At 42.0% G+C, this 21,204-nt stretch overlaps 1 protein-coding gene across 3 annotated transcripts in view; it reads left to right on the forward strand.

The window, feature by feature from the left end:
• The window catches only part of LOC128744462 (ATP-binding cassette subfamily G member 4-like), a 79,910-nt gene that overhangs the window by 57,403 nt on the left and 1,303 nt on the right, over positions 1–21,204 (forward strand). For 2 of the 3 annotated variants that reach the window (XM_053841493.1, XM_053841492.1), the window contains exons 3-7: positions 9,186–9,312; positions 10,085–10,290; positions 10,360–10,934; positions 10,992–11,753; positions 11,815–11,915. In XM_053841493.1, the coding sequence (XP_053697468.1) occupies positions 9,186–9,312; positions 10,085–10,290; positions 10,360–10,934; positions 10,992–11,753; positions 11,815–11,915 (1,771 nt within the window). Of the gene's footprint in view, positions 1–703; positions 768–9,185; positions 9,313–10,084; positions 10,291–10,359; positions 10,935–10,991; positions 11,754–11,814; positions 11,916–21,204 lie in introns of those variants that run through there. The other variant, XM_053841494.1, reaches the window with a different exon arrangement.

Consider the following 21,204-nt stretch of genomic DNA (forward strand, 5'->3'; position numbering starts at 1 on the left):
ATTACCGAAAGCAAACAAATGTCACTGAACGTAATTGCAATACTAAAGCATTCAATTAGCGAAAACAAAGACTCATCCATCCATCACTTTGTTTCAACGTATCTTCTGCGAGTAAGAGAGTAGATACTGCGATCATTTGCCTTTTTTCCATGTTTTCATTTTTCAACTTACTCTCCCGCTGAATCAGTCGGTAGGTACGAACTAATCAAGCGATGACAGTGGCATTGAAGCATCCAGCAGCAGAATACGCGGTGTCATCAAAGTTCAAACCTCATGTTTAGCAGTGCCAGCGGTGAGCAATGGCTGGCAAGCATTTAGATAGCAGTTGATTCGGTGAAACCGGCGCGATCAGTCAGTCGTTCAGTGGTTGGTTGGCTGTGCGGTGGCTTGCGCTCCTCTGAATCTGAAGTGCCTTAAGTACAAACTGATAGCCCCCCCGAACAGGTAGCAGCAAAAGCAAGTTCGTGCCAACAGCCAATCATGTCGAAAATCATTAAACGTTTGAGTGCCAGCTTGGAGGACGATGATCCTCCCTACGAGGAGTTGGAAAGTTACCCTCCAAAGCGTGCTCCATTAGTGGAGATGAGTTTTCCCCCGTCCGGCGCTAGCAGTCTCGATGCACTGAATGCATGCGGTCAGCGATTGACTGCTGCAAGTCATTTCAGCTGTGATAATAGTTATAATTTGAGCTACCACAGTGATCACCACAACAACCGACAAGGTATTAAAGATAGTGAAAGGAGATCTCCGGAAGTGTGGATCAAAAGGTGTGTTTTTCCCGACTATTATTTTTATTTTTCAATAGTATGTGAATAGATTTTCCTGATTGTTATCCGCACTATAGGAAATGCGCTAGTGGCTATAGTGCAAACCCTCAGAATGCAATCGAGTTAAATATGCTGAGAGGAGTTGCAGCATCGTACCGGTCTCTGTGTGTTCTCACGGTGATGCTCGGAATTGAATTTCATGCGGGTCAAGTGGCAACCTCCAAGTTAATAAAACATTGCACGAAAGCAAACGGAAAGCAGCTCGAACCAGCTGAGGGCCGGCTGCGAGGATGAAACGTGTTATGAGGTGGATACTATCCCAGAAAAGAAGTTTATTTTTGTTCAGAACCAGCCAATATCCTTTGTTTCATTAAATGTATTGACTGTGTGCTGTCCTAGATACAAACGGTAAAGCTAGAAGAATTTTTATCAAAAAACTTGTGTAAATAATATTCTTTAAAAATCGTAGACCACTACCGCCATCTATTAAGCTTATTGCCACAATTCATCAGTAATATCGATAACATCTAGCTTCATATCGATAATATAGTTATTCTTCAGTATACCGTGTACCCCCGTTGGTATGAACTTCTTTAATCTGAACATTTTTAATCTGTACCCCGGTGGTATGAATGCGTTCACATTAAAAACCGATCAAGCGTCACACACAATTGACGTTAAAGTTGACCGGTAAATTAAAAAAAAGCAAAAAATCTTAATGCGTTTCTAGGGTTGCCAAGTCTGAAAATTGCAAAAACCGGCCGGTCGGTCCTGACATCAAATAATGCGGGGGGCGGGGGGGGGGGGGTTCTGGCTGTGTATTAGAGGATTTGCCTGTAACGTGTAATGTGCGTTAGACAGTCGCCGGTAGCATGTAACCGGCATAGAGAGAAAGTAGAGTCGGTTGACAGTTTTCCGTGTAAATTATTCAAGATAGCTAGTTTTTGAGTGAGAACTACTTGCTTCTGGCGCTAGTGGATAATTTAATGTATATTACGGCCAGAAGCAAGGTATTATCACTGCTAAACTAGCTATCTTCAATGATCCACTGTTCAGGATTGCTGATAAATTTATCAGAAAATTTAATAAACCAGGCAAAAAGTACAAATCCAGCTTCATACGTCGGAAAACCGGCCTTTTTGCCGGATTGACCGGCCACCGGCTTTGCAAGTGAAAAACCGGTCGGGCCGGCCAAAAACCGGCCACTTGGCAACCCTATGCGTTTCCTCTTGCTCAGGAGCTTTGGCAATATAGCTCATATGCAACTTACCTCTCTCCAGCACTCAAAATAGACCATTTTAGTCGAAACTACCGAGCCAATTTCGTCTTCTACAAACCGAACCTTTAGAATTCGCGCAAGTTTGAAATGTTTTCAAAACGTTTGTTTTCGTCAAATCAAAACAACAAGTTCATAGGGTGCACGTCTTGCGCGTGTGTGAAATTGAATAGAGTTACCAAATATTCAGATTAAAAATGAACTCGCCCAATCTGAACGAGCTGTTTTTCATATTAGCGGGGGTTGAGTGTACACTATAAGCAACTGTAATTAACACTCCTATATAGGAACTTGTTTCTCATCACTTGATTATCGACATTTATCGATAATTGTCGTTAATTGTTGATAGTTGCCGATAATAATCGATATCCTTTTTTACCGTAGTATTTCCAGTTGGAGAGTAGTGATTAATGCGTCATCTGTAACTGGTTGCTTACTACTCGTAGAAAAATGGTGTTGGGATTGCTCAAACTGCAAATCGAATTTGAAGAATATTTAGAAAATTATCTGGCAATCAGTTAAATACTATACTATAGTTAAATTTATGTATAACACAGTTTAATTTGTGGTAATACGAAGTTTGTCGGGTCAGCTAGTTATCTAATAAAAAGGTATTTTTTAGGTTTTTAAATACACTCTAGTCTTGTTTTACGTCCACACTGTGGAAACGTAAAAAACGGGACGCTAATTCAAATGTTGGCCGCAGAAAGAGAAAACGGTAATTTAAATTTTCTACGTTAAAAGAGATGACGTTAGTTCAAATTTTGGATGTAGATAGAGAGGACGTTAATTCAAATCGCTATATAGGGTCTTTTTCTAATTCCCGTCGTAATAAGGAAAGCCATTCTAATTTTCATCATATGCTGGATGGATTTAATGAATACTCTAAAAGTTCTTGTACTGATTTGACTAAAACACACTTACCTTCCGATCCGTGAACTTTGAAATCACTGAAAAGCGACTAAGGGTTGATCCCTTATTATTCACCATTCTAAGAATCCAAAAAAATCCAAAGCAAACTCTTCCAATGATTTGCTAAATTGAATTCATTTAAGGAGTTTCCAGCACTTCTAGGATACCCACAAAAGCCCAACATCCCTTCATATTCATCATGATCAGTAGTCAGACTTAGTATTTCTGAAATTTTCAGTTATTGTGGGCTGGATTTTTGAAACAAATAAAAACTCGAGTTCGTGACAAAATTATCGAGAAAGGCAATCTTTGGAACACAGCCCTAAGACTGCGACATCATAATGTATTCAATGAAAGCAAAGAGTCTTCAAGTTTTTTTTGTTGGCAGATTTTGAATACTTTGTCCATCATTTTCAACTTTTGTTATCTTCATGGAGATTTTCAGCACGAACTTCATTTAAAATACTACCACATAATGAGCATTTTTTATTTCCGTATATAATTTCAAGTCGTCTGCATATATAAATACTTCTGAGTAGTTAAGTATGCAAAAAATGTCATTTAAGTGTAAAATGAAAAGAAGTGGTCCTAGGTGGAAACACTGGGGAACCCCACAGGTGACTTGAATTCGGTTTGAGAGGACATTTCGAAAGCGGACAATTTGTCCGCTTGTGTACAGAAAAAAATTGTCAGCGTTATCATTTGATTTGCAGCAGCCAGGGCGAAAGTCGTCAAGCAATTACGCTCAATGTTTTGTTCGTACCACCAGCTCCATTCCAGAGTGAAGAAGTTAAACATAGTGAGGCACTTTGTGTCCGCCGGCTATTTTCGAAATCTAAATGGCTATATTTCAACAACAGTCACAGATAGCCAAATCATGAAAGGACGACTCACGAATGGCCGAATCACGAAAGGCTGAATTACAAATGGTGGAATTACACGAAAGGCCGAATTTTCTTGGAATGCCTAAAAAACTATTCAATAAAAAACATGAATTGGTAAGCAGTTAACAAATAACTTTCATTAAACAAAAAACGAAATAAGCAACGCAACTATCTATACCTATAAAAAAGGATTTCTGTCTGTCTGTCTGTCTGTATGTTCCTTATAGAATCGAAAACTACTGAACCAATCGGCATTAAAATATGCATGTAGAGGTTTTTTTGGGGCCAGGAAAGGTTTTAGTGATGGTTAGAAAGCCCTCCCCCCACTAAGAGGGGGGGCTCCCATATAAATGAAACACAAATTTCTGCATAACTCGACAACTAATCAAGCAAATAGAACAAAATTTGGCATTGCGGTGTTTTCGGTGACAAGAATTTATTCTATGGTAAATTGAGACCCCTCCCCTCTTTATAAGGGAAATTATAACTCCTCTCCTCTTTAAAAGGGGGGGCTTCCATACAAATTTCCGCATAACTCGAGAACTAATCAAGCAAATGGAAACCTCTCTAATATAGAATTAAAAAAAAAAAAAAAGCAAATGGAACCAAATTTGGCATGTGAAGGTTTTCGAGGGCAAGAATATTTTCTATAGTAAATTAGGACCCCTCCCCACTTTAAGAGGGGGGGCTCCTGTACCAAAGAAACACAATTTTCCTCATAACTCGAGAAGTAATTAAGCAAATGGAACAAAATCTGGCACGTGGGTGTTTTTGGAGACAACATTTTTTTCTATGATGAATTGGGACCCCTCCCCACTTTAGGAAGGGGGGCTCCTATACAAATGAAATGCAAATTTCTTCATAACTCGAGAATTAATCAAGCAAATGGAACCAAATTTGGTATGTGAAAGTTTTTGAGGGCAAGAATATTTTCTATGGTGATTTAGGACCCCTCCCAACTTTAAGAGGGGGGCTCCTATACAAACGAAATACAAATTTCCTCATAACTCGACAACTAATCAAGCAAATGGAACCAAATTTGGCACGTGGGTGTTTTTGGAGACAAAATTTTTTTCTATGATGAATTGGAACCCCTACCCACTTTAGGAGGGGGGGGGCTCCTATACAAATGAAATTCAAATTTCCTCATAACTCGAGAACTAATCAAGCAAATAGAACCAAATTTATCAAGTGGGTATTTTTGTAGGCAAGAATATTTTCTATGGATTTCCCCACTTTAAGAGAGGGGGGCTCCTATACAAATGAAAAACAAATTTCCTCATAACTCGAGAACTAATCAAGCAAATGGAACCAAATTTGTCATGTAAGTGGTTTTGGACGCAAGATTATTTTCTATGGTGAATTGAGACCCCTCTCTTCTTTAGAAAGCGAGTTATGGCCCATCTCCTCTTTAAGAGGGTGGGCTTCCATACAAATGAAATGCAAATTTCCTCTTATCTCGAGAACTAATCAATCAAATGGAACCAAATTTGGCATGTGGGAGTTTTAGATCGCAGAAATTTTTTCTATGGTGAATTACGACCCCTTCCCCTTTTAAGAGGGGAGCTCCCATACAAATGAAATTCAAATTTCCTTATAACTTGAGAACTAATCAACCAAATGGAACTAAATTTGGCATGTGGGAGATTTTGGAGTCTTGAATTTATTTTACGATAGTTAGAGACCTCTCACCCCTGTGGTAGGGGGATATGGACTCTCATACAAATAAAACAGAATTTTTTGCGAAACTCAAAAACTAATCGAACTCGAGAAATTCGAGACTCTTCCATAAAACATTAGTCAATACAAGACCACAAAAACTATCTATAGTAACACTAGATCATTCAGGACGAGACGGTCGCGAGTGTTGCCGGTGACCCGCCGTCAAAAGCGCCGCCCACTGGGGGGCTTGCAAAACTCGAGATTGTGACAAAGATCATCCGAGATTCATGATTTATGTACAACACAGGTTAATTTGTGGCAATACGAAGTTTGTCGGGTCAGCTAGTTTACTATAAAACAAAAAAAACACAAGCTTCAAGAGTCCCTTTGTTTAGCGCTTAACAAAAGAGCAACTGCGTTAATAAAGTTTTTGTTGCTCATGTTTCCTAGATGATTCAGGGCGAGACGTCCGCAGACCGCGAGTGTGCCCCGGTGACCTGGTCGGTAGCGCCGGCCACTGCGCCGCGTTTGCGTTTCCTAGGTTTACTGACGGATGCGTTTCCCTAGGTTTACTGACTAGTAGGGATCATCCCTTAGTTTAGCGGCAGCGAGTAAGGACGGCATGTACCCAACGTTTGTGCAGGTTAAAGGACGTGAATATTTTCGGCCGAATGTGATGTTCGGCCATTCGTGTTTCGGCCTTTGTGTGATTCGGCCATTAGTGACTCGGCCATTTGTGTTTCGGCAATTCGTAGGTAAACTCCCAAGTGAAGTTTACGAAGAAGGTTCTTCTGTGACTGACAATCAGCAAGAAGGGGATGTCCAAGCCGCCGTTATACGGTGTTTGCAACGAACGGCAATATGTACATAATACGAAGTGCCTACCGGAAGCTTCCGCATTTATCAATAAGTATCACGCTATCACGCAAAAGAGGATTTGTTCTTTTGGCGGGACCTGGTTTCGGTCACTGAAAAGGATGGACTGGCTGAAGCCTATGTCTCTATGGCTTCAGCTGCAACAAATAGAAAATTTTTTAACAAATCTCAAACTGAGGATCTATTCCAATATTTGCGTGGCCGACACGGAGAAGCAGCTGATCGCCAAGGCCATCGAAGAGCTAAAGAACATGCCGACATTTATCTTTTCATCAGTAATTGCTGAGATTCCGGCTCTCGAGGATAGAGCTACTTCCTAGATGATAGAGTATAAGAATGATGTTTTTAATACATCACTGCTTTCAATAATGACATGCGTTATTCTGACAATCTAATATTTATTTATTTATTCAATACGTCTAGCACACAGGAAAGCATCAGGCCATCTCCGTGTTGAATCCTCTGCTATATTTTAATGATTCCGACAATCTACATGAAATTCTCATACAGCACCACATCCATCGTAGCCATAATAAGTCTAATAAGCTTCCATAACTCTTTTCGGCTGAAGGTATCATTGCTTTGAAGGCAATGAACAAATGGTGCATGGGAGTTCTTTATTCACGATCTTTTTGGATGATCGGTCGCAGAGTAAAGATTTGATCCATTGCTGACTGTCTTTTAACGAAGTTGGCTTGATAAATTCCAATAAATCTGTTATTGCTTTTAGCTGATTAATGATTTCCTCAACTTCACCTATCGTTGGGTCTGGCACCTCTTCTCCACTTTCAAGTGTTCATCAAAATGTTAATTTTCCTTTTCGGTCAGTTAGAATACTGCCATTCTAATTCCGAGTTTCTGGTAGAATTTTCGTGTTTCCTAAGATTGTCTGTACCTGCTCGGGTGAATACTAAAATACACTCACTTTTTAAGCTTTTCTTTGTACCTAATTGTAATGAAACGATACCCGCGGCAGTTGTATTCTAACTGGTTGACAAAGCGACATTTCAAGTCATTTGCAAAAGAAATTTTTCCTCAACCATTTTCCCAATTCTATTCACTGTTTTACTGTGAAATCCAAGCCCTTATTGAAGGATACTTTTAAGTAAGTTCATAAACGATCGTTTATCTAATCACCATTTGAAATAATACTTCCATAACAATTTCACAACAAGTTGTTTAATAACTCCACCGTAAAAATTGATACTATTCAGTTCACTGTTTCAGCTTGTTAACTCCTCGTATCCTTTAACATCCACTTTCCAGAGCCACTTCTCTGGCTGTCAAATCATGAAAGTTCGAAAAATATTTAGGCATCGGCTTTTGAAATTTTTGATAGAAATAGCTTGATTCTTTTACATACAATTACATTTACAAACTTAATTTCATAATCTGAATGACCATGAATACTAAAGCTGATGATTGAATTACTGACAAGCTGGACATACTGGAAGCTATTTTCAGTTTTAGAAAAAATATTGAATTCTGTTTAAAATTAACTCTGAATCGCATGCAAAAGCAGCGTATTTTCCACCAGAAACAAGTGTTTTCAATCATTTCCGCTTCGCTACAATCGCTCATTGTAGGTACTGCAGCTTGAAATGATTATTGGATAGATTTGACTAGAGCTGCGTGACTTTCATGTTCCCTCCGCTCATTGCTGGAAACCCAACCCCAATCATGATACGGGGAAAAATTTAATCGATTCTTATCGACTAAGCATCATCTGTTTCTTTTGTGCGTGCCAGACATTATATCACCCCACAGAAGCGTAATTGTTCATTCAATGTATGGAGTCAAAGTACAGTTTATTTTAAAATAATGTGTCTGCCCTAATGTTATATATTGAAATTCTGCTCGGGCTCACCTGATCGGGGTTGAAACGATATCGATGATCGATTATACCTCTTTTACATTCGTGAATGGTTTTCTGGTATTTCAATAACCTTGAGGTTTATGAAACTGTAAAAAAAATATTACACCAGTTGATACAAATATCATCAGAAAACACATCAGATTATGAAAAATGTAAAAATAGTCATATCACTATGACGTCTATAACCTTTGTACAAGAAACATGTCCAGCACGCAACTAGACACGTGTGTAAAAAAATTCAATGAAATCAAATAGAAAAACGACGCAATGCTCCAGTTGAGTTGGACCTTGACATCCAACTAACTGTTTAATCGCACGCAAACTGACGCAATTTTTAATAAAATATCTATTTATTATTACTTCTGGTTTTAACCGAGAACGTTCGTACCGAAACGTCCAGTGCTAATGTACTGAACGCCTTCACGATTACCGAATTAATGTACTCCAAGTGTACTTCCACGCGATAACCGACGACAGGGACGTGTGCCTATAGGGTCACAATGGTCGATAGCCCAAAAAGTTGGCGCGATTAATCAAATTGCTTGCGCGCTAATCTGACCGGCTGGCAAACATTCATTGATAGCAGCAGCTGCTCGCTCTGAGCTGACGGAAAACGAACGCTGCGTTGATTTTCTTCCTGGTCATTGCCGAAATCAGCGATCGACGGTGGGTCAGTTGAGTGCGAAAAGTCCAACACTTCGGTAGTCGCTATAGTGAGCCAGCTGCAGCACTGACGAACGACAATGTGGACGGATGTGAACCTCGAAGGTGGCGAATGCCACGTAAAACCAGTAGCGAATAAAAACGGAATTTCCACCGTACCGTCTGTACCGTGGGTTGAAATTTTTAGGTTTCTAAAATTGTGAGTTTCCGGGTGGTTCCTTATGTCAAATCTTAATGGAACTTTGTTTTTCTTAATTTTTCTTTTCCAGAAACTCTCAAAGCGCTCTCTGCAATGGAGCCATCATGACAAACGGTCAAACCAAGGACTCCAACCTGCCCCACGGGCTGGTGCGAAAGGTACTGAACAACAGTGAAAACGGTCAAAAGAAGGGCATGGTGAGTAGTTTGGCCTGTTAGTAGTTTCCGATAGTTCAGTCACCAAATATCTATACAGCTCTGTCGTTTTGGTTTTGGCCAACATTCACATCATACCGTTTCTTTTTGAATGCATTTTATATAATTGTATAATTTCAATTATAATTAATTGGTTACGGTTTACTTCTGTTTGGGTTCTTCATCAGATTAATTTTAAGGGGTTTTTCATCTTCTGTTTGAATTGAATTGTTTGATTTTATTTTTAAATATTTAATTTTGATTAAATGCTTTCATCTTTCATAAGTAAATTGGTACATTTCTTATACGAAAATAGTGTAAAAACATGAATAGAAATCTGTCATAAAAGCGATAATAATTTTCTGGTTTATAGTTCTTTTCACTAGTAATTACTTTACCAGCGGGCCAGTAATCGCCATTAAAAAAAATTATTGCGAACTAACTCTAGTTTAAAATAACTAACTGTTTGAGAATAGTTTCCTCCATATAGGGTTGCGGATTATTGCGGATATGACAATGGGATTACGCTTTTTGATACTGTATTATACCATATATTGCATAAAACCAATAACCCCATTTCCGTTCAAATCAATTGATTCCATTACCTCAATAGATGATAAAGCATTTCCCATGCATTTTATCATCAGCTGATACTTATCTAAATCGGCCAACAGTCAAGTTCAACCGTACCAGTTATCTGTTTCAGTGAAAGCCTTTATCAACAGCACATTCAACCAACTAATATTTCCTTCGACACTGTTACAATCTATTACAGGTGTCGCTAACGCACCTTCCGAAGCGGCCGCCGATCGATATCAACTTCAACGATCTGGCTTACTCGGTGTCGGAAGGCCACAAACGTAGCTACAAAACAATACTCAAAGGCATCAATGGAAAGTTTCGCTCCGGTGAGCTGACTGCCATCATGGGTCCTTCCGGAGCCGGCAAGAGCACCCTCATGAACATCCTAGCCGGATACAAGTAAGTGAAAAGCTACCCAACGCAATTGTGCAAAGAAATTTACTAACCCTCAAAACCCTTCTCCTGCAGAACATCCAGTCTGATAGGATCAGTCCTGATCAACGGCAAGGAGCGAAACCTGCGCAAGTTTCGCAAACTGTCCTGCTACATCATGCAGGATGACCGGCTGCTGCCGTACCTTACCGTGCGGGAAGCGATGAATGTGTCGGCCAATCTGAAACTCGGGAAGGACATCCCGATGGAGCTGAAGAAGGAAATCGTCGAGGAAATTATCGACACCCTGGGGCTGCTCGATGCGGCCAACACGCTGGCACTGAACCTTTCCGGCGGCCAGCGCAAGCGACTGTCGATCGCACTAGAATTAGTCAACAACCCACCGGTCATGTTTTTCGACGAACCAACCAGCGGACTGGACAGTGCGACCTGCTCGCAGCTGATCCATCTGCTGAAATCGCTGGCCCGCGGCGGTCGAACCATCGTGTGCACCATCCACCAGCCGTCCGCGAGGATATTCGAAATGTTTGACAATTTGTACGTATTAGCGGAAGGACAATGCATCTATCAGGGGCTGGTCAACGGGTTGGTACCGTTCCTGGCTTCGCTCGGACTGGAATGTCCCAGTTATCACAACCCAGCGAATTATGGTAAGTTTGAAACTCACTTTCCATTCAAATCAGCTACCTTGAACCATTCTTTTTCAGTAATGGAAGTCGCCTGTGGCGAGCACGGCGACTGGAATAGCAAACTCGTGACTGCCGTCAACAATGGCAAATGTAATAACTACAACCAACCAGTACTAGCTCAAAGCAAACCACAGAAAAACGTAGACGTAGAGGATAACCAACCGGCGGCGGAGAGGATCGTTACGGTACTCTCACTGGCGGCGGCCGGTCAAGACGATCTGAAAAAACCAACCGCGGTAGAGTTCACCGCCATCAACATGCCCCCGCTGACCGAACCACTTAACAATGATAGTAAATTTTCAACCGCCCTAGTTAGCAGTAGTACTAGTCTTAAACCGACGGATCCACCTCCGGAATGTGCAACGACGATGAACGCTGTGGCAACCGGCACTGCCGGCGGCGTTGGTGTCGGGATGAGTGGCACCAGTGGACCCGCCGGAACAGGCGCTCTTGCGGTCTCGTCGAAGCCAACTTGCACGACCTCACTGCTAGATTCAACCGAAAGCGTCAGTATTGCGATACCGAAAAAGCTTACCGGTTTTCCGACTTCCGGCTGGATGCAGTTTTGGATTCTGCTGAAGCGAACCTTCATTACGATTATGCGCGATCAAACCCTCACCCAGATGCGGCTGCTGTCGCACGTCATCGTGGGGGCCATCATCGGCATGATCTACTACGACATCGGAAACGAAGCGTCCAAAATTATGAGCAACGCCGGATGTCTATTCTTCACTACCATGTTCACAATGTTTACCGCGATGATGCCAACCATTCTCACCTGTAAGTGTTCTTTCTAAGTCAAATGGGCTCAAAAGCTAATTTTTATTTTCGAAAATTTTAGTTCCAACCGAAATGGCCGTGTTTGTAAGGGAACATCTCAACTATTGGTACTCGCTGAAAGCGTTTTACTTTGCGAAAACGGTGGCCGATCTTCCTTTTCAGGTGAGTAAGTGACTGCGAATGTCAACATAAACTATGCAAACTTTTCTCGTCCTCTTGCGCTTGCAATTCAATGAGCCACACAATATTTCACACAATACCCCATATTATTGTAATTTTACAAAGTTTATTTTTATGTGGGACCGAAACCTTGCTAATGGCCTCTGCTTCTGCGTCGTTAACGTATCAAATGTTTCTTGGCGAAGCAATGCAAAGCCTTGGGCATAAACGCCTTCAAGACATGGCTTTTCTTTTTCGTCAGACTTCGCAGCCGATTATTAGAGTACAATACAATTACGGCGCTAGTGCCACGACCCTACTGACCCTAGCAACATGGCCTAGGCGAGGCTTATTGTTAGACCAACATTCACAAGGTGCTAACGCTGCTCTACCTTTGATGTACCCCTGTTGAAACCATCGTTAGGTATTACTTCAGAAGGAAGAATGTGTGTAAGCAACCCAGCTGCTGGCTATTTTATTAAAACGAAACCAAACAGTAAATAAATTTTTATGATCTGTTTCTACGTTGAAAAGAGCTTTTCCTCTGGTAATCGGTAAACAGTACGCGCGAGTTTTCAAAAAGTTGAAAATTTTACGCAACTTTTCTACGGCTTACAAAAGAACACTAATAAAGCATTTACAACCTGCAGACGTTTTGGAAGTCACAGAAAATGTTGCCCGTGACCAGAAAACTTATTTCCGTCATTTGTTGGTTGTCCGCAATGGCGAAAAATTCAACTTTTCCCTCGTTGCCTGTGTTATTATGGTATTAACTGGGCAAGAAAATATAATAAACTAATATAATATAAACTCTTCAATCGTTGTGTGGCCCTTAAAAGGACCGATTGTTTGATTATCATAACTCCAGCTTGCAATAAACTTGCACTAACGCACTTAACGTAATTGTCTGTTTGGTAAATTACCGGTAAAGTACCGATAACCGCTAACCAGGCAGGGTTTGTTGCAATGGACCAGCCGGAAAGCCTCAGCAGCTATGCGATCAACGAAGCCTTTCATGTATGGTCTTTAATCACGATGAAATACCAAGTGGCCAGCTGCAAGTGACGTGGGATGCTTTTGGTCGTTTTGTTGTCGCGAGCAGCATATTTCCAGAACTTCAGCAGCCAGATATTGCATCACGGCAGCGAAATGAGTACTTCAGCTCCAACACTCGCTCAGTAGCCGATGAACACGACCGACCGGGAACTGCAAACGTGCACGAGTCGAGCGTGACTTTCGTTTGCCCTGGCAAACGATGTTGGCAGTAGCTCAGCTAGCGTTTGAATAATGCTGTTCGCCGGCTTACCACGTGTTATGTACCAGAGCAAGCGAAAAGAATCGGCCCCACCTATTTTTCATGGTCCTTCATTCTATAATCTACGTTAAATAAAATGGAGCATTTCAATTTATCTGAACAAAAGAGCAAAGTTACCAATGAACCGTTCGCCTTTTGCTGCCAAAATTACACTACGTATTATTACTGTAGCATTGGTGATGGATAAATTTGTGTTGCTAAAGAAAACCGAGTGAAAAGCCCGAGTTTCCAAGTTTCCAGGTTTCATCAATTGCCGAAAACCGTTCTTTGAAGAACGAACAAATTCTTATATGAAGATGTTTCTAAAACTTTCATTTTATTAAACCCATGGTTTTATGCATTTTGACGCTTGCCCGAATACATTGAGCTGGTATATTTGTTGGCTGCTTCTTATTTTCCGAGACGGCCAACTCAACCAGCACTCCAGCAGCAACAAGCGAACAGAAGCGCGAGAGGTGATCGGTTAAAATTATTTGATAAGAAGCCTATAAGAATAAGTCTAAATTAAATAGAATTGAAATCAGTGAGCGAAAATTCCTCAAATCTTCATGAACATTGTGTTTTGTCCTTAAAAAAACATTTTGTCGACGTGATATGTTGGAAATTGAAACCTTCTTTTCCATCTTCTTGGGCAGCAACAAAACAGCTTGGATGTTCGGAAAGACACTTCTCTGAGCAGTGGTGACACGGGACAGCAATTTGTTCAACTCTTCGTTGTTGCGGATTTTTTTTAACGAGTAGGGAAATCTGCTATCAGACACCTGAGAAGACAACTCAGGGAGTGTGGTTTGGTATCCCGACCCCCTACTCAGGGCGTGAGGATCCAGACCCACTAAAACCCTACTCGAGTCTCCAGCCTCAATCCCCCCTGGCACCACCTTATCGGTATTACTTCAGGGAGGGGCTATTGTGCTTAACGCACACTCTTAGATAACTACTGAACTATGATAGTTAGGCTGTTTATTCACCGTTGATCGGCTTTCCAGCGGTTTTGTAGCTCAAGTACGACCTGGGTAGCAGCCGCATTGACCGCTCCCCAGACGTCTGAGCTAGAACACATCCTTTGGACTAAGTTATCCGGAGTAGTGTCCTGTCCACTCACTGCCATCATGTTGCTTCTCACGCCCGCGAAACGAGGGCATATGAAGAAAGCATGTTCTGCAGTTTCCTCAACGTCCACGCATTCGGGACACTGTGGAAGCCTTCTTGCAGGCATAGTCGACGTGGCTCGCAAACTTGAGCTTGTCGTCGACCATGACTCCCAGGAGTTTTTAGGGCCGCGTTGATAAAATAGTTCAGTCCCCGACGCTGATATTTGCTTGCTGCACCGACTTGCGGTTGTTCACCACGATAACCTCCGTTTTATGATGCGCTAGGTCCAGTTTCCTGGATCGCATCCAATCTTCAACAATGCTTATAGAGTGGGTAGCCGTCAACTCAACCTCTCTGATAGATTCACCGTAGTCTTTCAAGGTGATGTCATCCGCAAAGCCGACAATCACCACCCCTACCGGGAACTTTAGCTTCAACACCTCGTCATACATGACGTTCTACAACACCGAGCCCAGTATGGAACCTTGCGGAACCCCTGCGGTGATTGGAACACATTTCTGACCCGCCTCCGTGTTGTAGCATAGCACACGATTCTGGAAATAAGGATCCTGTACAGCGACACCGGCACTTGGACGTTCCGAATGGCTATGGAGTCCCAGTTAGCGCTATTAAATGCATTTCTCACGTTGAGCGTGACAACTGCGCAATAGCGAATAGCTGTCCTCTTGTGCTGGATCGGCACCTCGGCTGTCTTAGTGACAGACAAGATGGCATCCACCGTAGATTTGCCTTTTCGGAAGCCGAATGGGTTCCTTGACAGACCGTTTGTACCCTCAGTGTACTGCACGAGTCTGTTAAGGATAACCCTTTCCAGCACCTTGCCGGCAGTATCGAGCAGACAGATCGGCCTATATGACGAGGAGACACCCGGTTTTCCCGGCTTCGGCAATAGGACCAGATTCTGTCGCTTCCATCTGTCCGGAAGTGGCCAGCTTCCAGGCATGATGGCTTCCGTTGTTGCGGATGGCCAGCTGCAAGTGACGATAATTCTGATCGTTTCGTTGTCGCGAGCAGCATATTTCCTGCCAATTCCGGAACTTCAGCAGCCAGATATTCCCGCACGACAGCGAAACGCGTGCTCCAGCTCCACCACACGCTCAGCATCTGCTCAACAATTTTCGATCGGATTCTATAGGGCGTAAATTAAATACAATCATAAGGAAGCTTAACCCATAGCTTATATCGAATAAATTTCTGTCATCCGTGCTAGGGAAGCACTGACGAGGAAAGGCAAAAATATGAAAATAATTCAATTTTTCAATGGCGCGCATTAAAAATCAATAGTTTTCTGTATTTTCAATATTTTCCAAATCGATTTTCCGATCAATTGGTGTAAATATCTTGGAAATCTATTGAAAATTGACTGAATTATAAGCCGACGTGATGACGTCATTTCCAACAACCAATCAAGAAGCAAGAATTCTTGTAAAACATAGGTTCATTATTTTCAATTTTTCAATAGTTCAGCATCAAGAATCCATACTTTTCTTCATTTGGATCAATTCTTAAAAGATTTCCCGATCGATCGGTGTAAGAATATTGAAAATCGATCGGAAAACCGCTGAACTATTAGCGCTCAAAAGCTATCATTTTTCGTGACGCTCGCATTTTTCGATTTTTTGGAATGACACCCTATCTCAAAACTTGCCGTAAGACGTAGTCCTACGTCAAAAAAAAATGATAAGTGGATATGACTCTATCTCAATCTATAACGTGCACTGTTAAATGATTCTATCCGTAAATAGGTCAGATTTAGCTAAAGCTAGGTTGAAACTACTCCAAATGCCCTTAAGGTGAAATTAGTCGTCATCGATTCTGCAAATTTCAAAAGCAGTTTTTTTGTTTGAAACAAAAATTTGGTTCATGAAAATATATTCGCTGTGTTCAGATTGGCATGAAGAATGCAGTGAATACACTTTTATAAACGGAACCCCGCTTTTGAGCCCAAAAACTGCTTCCGAAATTTGGATTTCCGAGGAAAAATTAATGACTGCTAGTTTCCCGTTAAAGTGTACAAACTGAGATTTTGAGTAGTTTTTCAACCAAAAAATTGGTAGTAGGAGCTTGAAAGTGCGTTATTTGTCACAGAGAATAATTCAATTATCGGTAGCAAGTAGCCAAAATTGGTTGAATTTTTTACCCAAAATTTGAGTTTGTACACTTTAAGGGCATTTTGAGTAGTTTCAGCCTAGCTTTAGCGAAATCCGACCTATTTACGTAGAATCATTTAAGAGTGTGGAACACGTGCGGTCACTTTGTACTTCTTCGCACCATCAGCCGTGTTGTACTCTAGCGCCCAGTTTTCGAAGTACCTTTTACGCAACCTCATAGATGATCCGTTACCCTCATCTTGTGCAGCCCTGCGGGATCACTCTCCGATTAACGCTGTGAAAGGTGTTTTTGACATCAATCGTGACTATGGCACAATATCTATCACCCAGCCTCTGTTGCTTCATTGGCTTCTCGGCCCTTTCTATGAAATTCTCATGCTTCTAGTCTGCTCTAAAGCGTCTCTCTAAACATAAACCTGGATCGCGGCCTTCAGTGCCTCAGGACCGGTCACCTTCTTCTTCTTTAGACCTCTGATAACCGCAATGAGCCGCTCATCCGTGACAGGAGTGAAGGTGTCATTTGCTTGTCCATACGGAGTCGAAGGCCACGTTACTAGATCGTACTGCGGGAATAACCCTTCCACGATGACTCTGAGTTTCTGTGGGCTGGCCATCTTTTTTATCACCATCTGGTAGGCCCAGGGGTTTAAGCTCGCATCGTGGCATAACTCTTGGATATAGGTTTTATTGAGAACTTGGCCGTTCTGAGCTCTACCCCACGAGCTTCGATATCCGCATCGGTTCGGGGCCTCTGCATATGCCTTCTCGAGTTGTGGCAACTAGACCGGAGGAGACCGATGGTCTTGTTCCATCTGTATACCAAGCGAAGACCATTGGCGTAGCTAGAGGGGGTGCCTGGGGGACCTGGCCCCCTCCAGAACTCTGCAGGCCCTCTCCAGAAATTTCTGCCAATTGGAATTTAAAGACCGGACAAAAATTTAGGACAATTCCCGCTGCGCAGATGTATTTTTTTAATCACCAGGCATCGCAAACGCGTAGTTGTCGTCGTCATCAGTAGCCTAGTGGTCATCCCGGCTCATCCCGTTTCAAGCAGTCGTCTCCATTCAACACGATCTTGGACCACTCGTCGGCAATTTCCCAGTCGTCTCAAAAGTTGTAACTTACTTTCAACCTGGCCGAGCTATCTTGTACGTTGAGCCCCCCCCCCGTGTCTTACGTTGAGCCCCCGTTTTCGTCGCACTGTCGTCCGGCAACCTTACGACTAGTAAGGATCCGCCACTCTTCGCTTTCAGTTTGTACTTCGTCAAATACTTCAAGTACTTCAAGTCCATAAAGAACTACTGTTCTTCGTACGGCATCGTATGCTTCTTGATAATAGCGTTTTGCGACGGGCAAAGTAGGCCCGATTTCCCGCTTAAATGCGCCGCAGGATCTTCTTACTAGTGTTGTTTTCCGCGGTTACCAGCAATCCTAAATACACGAACTCATCTGCCACTTCTAGTTCGTCACCGTCAATAATTACCGTCCGTGGGAGGCACGCGTTTGTTTCCTTTGAGCCGCTTTCTTACATGTATTTGATCATCGACGCATTGATATTTGGCCTAGCTCCTAGACTCCGCATTCGTCGGATAACCCCCACAAGGAAAATGTTTAATAGCATGCACATGATAAGCCGCCACCTTGTCTCAACCCTCGTCGCGTCTCAAAGGGACTCGAAAGCATCCCCGAAATGCGCACGAAACATATCACTCGATTCAATGTAGCTTGATTAGTCACGTCAGATTATCCGGAAAACCATGTTCGTGCATTATCTACCATAGTTGGTCTCGATCGACTGTATCGTATGCTGCTTTCAAATCAATATAGATGTAATGCGAGGGCAAGTAAAACTCCCGATATTTCTGCAAGATCTGTCAGACAGTAAACATCTGGTCCGTAGTCCGTCCGTATCTGGTCCCTCATGAAGCCCACCTCATAATTTCCTTAAAACCCGGTGCTATCGGTGACAACCGGTGTAACAGGATCATAATGAATTTTTTTGAGTGCACCCCCTAGGCCCCCTCCAGAGAAATTTTCTGGCTACACCAACGGCGAAGACCGTTCATTGGTTGCACGTTCCTAAGCATGATTGTATCGCACGCTCTCGTTAAGACGTTGGGAAGCTCGTTAGCAGACGGGCTCGAGTAATTGATCTCTGCACTGAGTGCTTCCATGAATAGGTCTTTATCGAAGGCCTTCACCTTCCAACTCCGACCTCCTCCAGCCTACGTTGACCAACAACGTTGAGCTGCAAAAGGTTATATCGATAGTCAATTGTTGTAGTTCTTTGCGGAATGGAACCTTCTTTTGCTAGACTTATGTCCAGCTTGAACAAAGTTTTCAATTTGCGGCTCATGAGCTAGTAAGTAAGCTTGTCTAGCATCCGGTCAAATTGCATAGCAGCTGGTCGGGACGCTATCGACTACAGCGATAGTTCTGCTCATGAGTCATGACAGCGATGGTTATCATTCGACTCTTGTCCGTCGCCCAGTTACCTTTACAATGAGGAACACGGTAGGGGTCTGCGATAATGGAAATATCGTATTACGTCTCGGTTTCCGACTCCCCAGAGCAACCACTGCGTCGTATCGCAGTGATTGAGATTAATCTATATAACCTCCACCCTAGTTTTTATAACCCTCTTGAAGACCAGTCCCTTTCAAGAAGTAGCCTTACTCGTCGCATCGCAACTCAATATCTGAAGGCACCACCAAGGTATTACACTCGACGAGAATGCGCTGCAACAGGGCTTTAACATTACCTGCCCTTCACAGAGACTGCTCTACCAGTCCCTTATATTTTGAGCATTGAACCGTCCTAATCCTCTTTGCCAACATTCGCTCCCTCGATCGACTTCGTACCCTCACTAAGTTTAATAAACTTATCCATAATTACGCGTTGGGGTCCCACCACCACTAAACAACCCCATATATTTTTAGCCTCATATCAAAATTTTCCCAGTTTCATCTAGTCTAACATTCTTCGCACCAGACGCTCCTCTACTTTAATCAAAATAGTGTTACGTTTGACCGCGAAAAAAATCAGAGACAAGTAAAACGGAAAAAATCAATTGTACATCACGCATCAATCACAGTTCTACAACTGGAAATCCTCAAAAAACTGACTAAAGAAGTGACAGGTAACTCATTTTCGGTTCGTCGAAGCCAAGTGGACATGAATCTCGATGGCAACTTCTGAATCTTTTGCTCGAAAACTTGCGGAGTATCAGTCGATGAACGCGGTAGAAAACATTGTCTAAAAATAATAAAAAATAAGAAAACTTATCCAATTTAATTCTACTATGTGTATTTTATTCAATGACAGATACGTATTTCGCCTACGACTTGCAGGCTTCCTCAGTGTCTGTAGTTCGAAAACAGACACTGAGGAAGCCTGCAAGTCGTAGGCGAAATACGTATCTGTCATTGAATAAAATACACATAGTAGAATTAAATTGGATAAGTTTTCTTATTTTTTATTTTTAGGTTTCGTATTCTACTAAGACGCTCCAAAAACTTCAGAAAACATTGACTGCAAGCAAACGGCAACAAATATCATCGTATCATCACGAAATCGATCCGTACTGTCATATTTGTAGCGTACAGTTCATTAATTAGCCCAAATGTTGAACTCGAAAAAATATTGTTGGAACTTTATCTAGCAACTTTGAACAGAGTCACGCACAACAATCATCGATGAGCAAATTAGATTTAATGATGACAGGAGGCCACGAGTGACTGAGCTTCGATGTCATTTCTTTAGTTAGATTCTTTAGGAAACTCTGCGGGTATTGACAACAAAAAAGGTTAGCGGTAATTATCGACAATCATCAGCAAATGTCCATAATCAAGTGATGAAAAATGAGCTTCTAGACGCACGTTAGACGCTGGCGGTCTATGCAGAAAAAAAACTATAGAATTACCAATATGAAGCAAGGTATTATCGACATTATTGATGAATGGTGGCAATAAGCTCAATAGATGGCGGTAGTGAGGTGCGATTTTCAAAGTATATTATTTACACAAGTGTAAAAAGTGTAAAAAAATTTTTATCAAAGTTTTCTAGCTTGAACGCCTGTATCTGCGGAGTTACTCTTCCTTACCCAAGGTAGTAGAATAACACAGCTGTCAGTCTGCGTCTTATCCAAACGCATCCCGCATTTCCATTATTTCATTCAAACAGCATAGAACCGGAGTCCTTGAAGAACGTGGGGTTGCCGCATTTCCAGTACACAACGAATGGAATCTTCCTAGAACCGATCCCAATGTACCGACGGTATTGCCATACGTGGCTTTTTGGTTTTTAGTCCTAAGCTCCAACAACAGAGACTATGGATTATAGAGGCGATAAGGCACTCAAAAACCGCTAAATTTGGAACCAAAGCGGAGAGTACCATTATAAATAAAAGGCACTCAAAAGCCTAGTCGTTTCTGTAATCTATGGTATTTGGTCGACCCTAGGCTTAGTAGTTTTCAAGATATGATTTTTTGTAAAAAAGTAATCTCATTTCTAAATACGCCCTTTTGGAAAGTTACTCTTGACGGAAGAAATCAAGTTTAGTGGAAAATGAATTCTTGCGTGGTATCCAACACATCAGGAAAATTTCATTCCAATCAAAAATAGTCGAGTCAAACCGTTTTACTAGTTGAGTTGGAATTGCTCAGATGTTTGTCTCAAATCCGGTAGAAACAAGACAACCGGTAGTGCAGCTAGCAAGATGGCTAGACCATTCAACTTCTTCGCTCCGGGTTGG

The sequence above is a fragment of the Sabethes cyaneus genome, chromosome 3, assembly GCF_943734655.1.
Source record: "Sabethes cyaneus chromosome 3, idSabCyanKW18_F2, whole genome shotgun sequence".
Classification (NCBI taxonomy): domain Eukaryota; kingdom Metazoa; phylum Arthropoda; class Insecta; order Diptera; family Culicidae; genus Sabethes; species Sabethes cyaneus.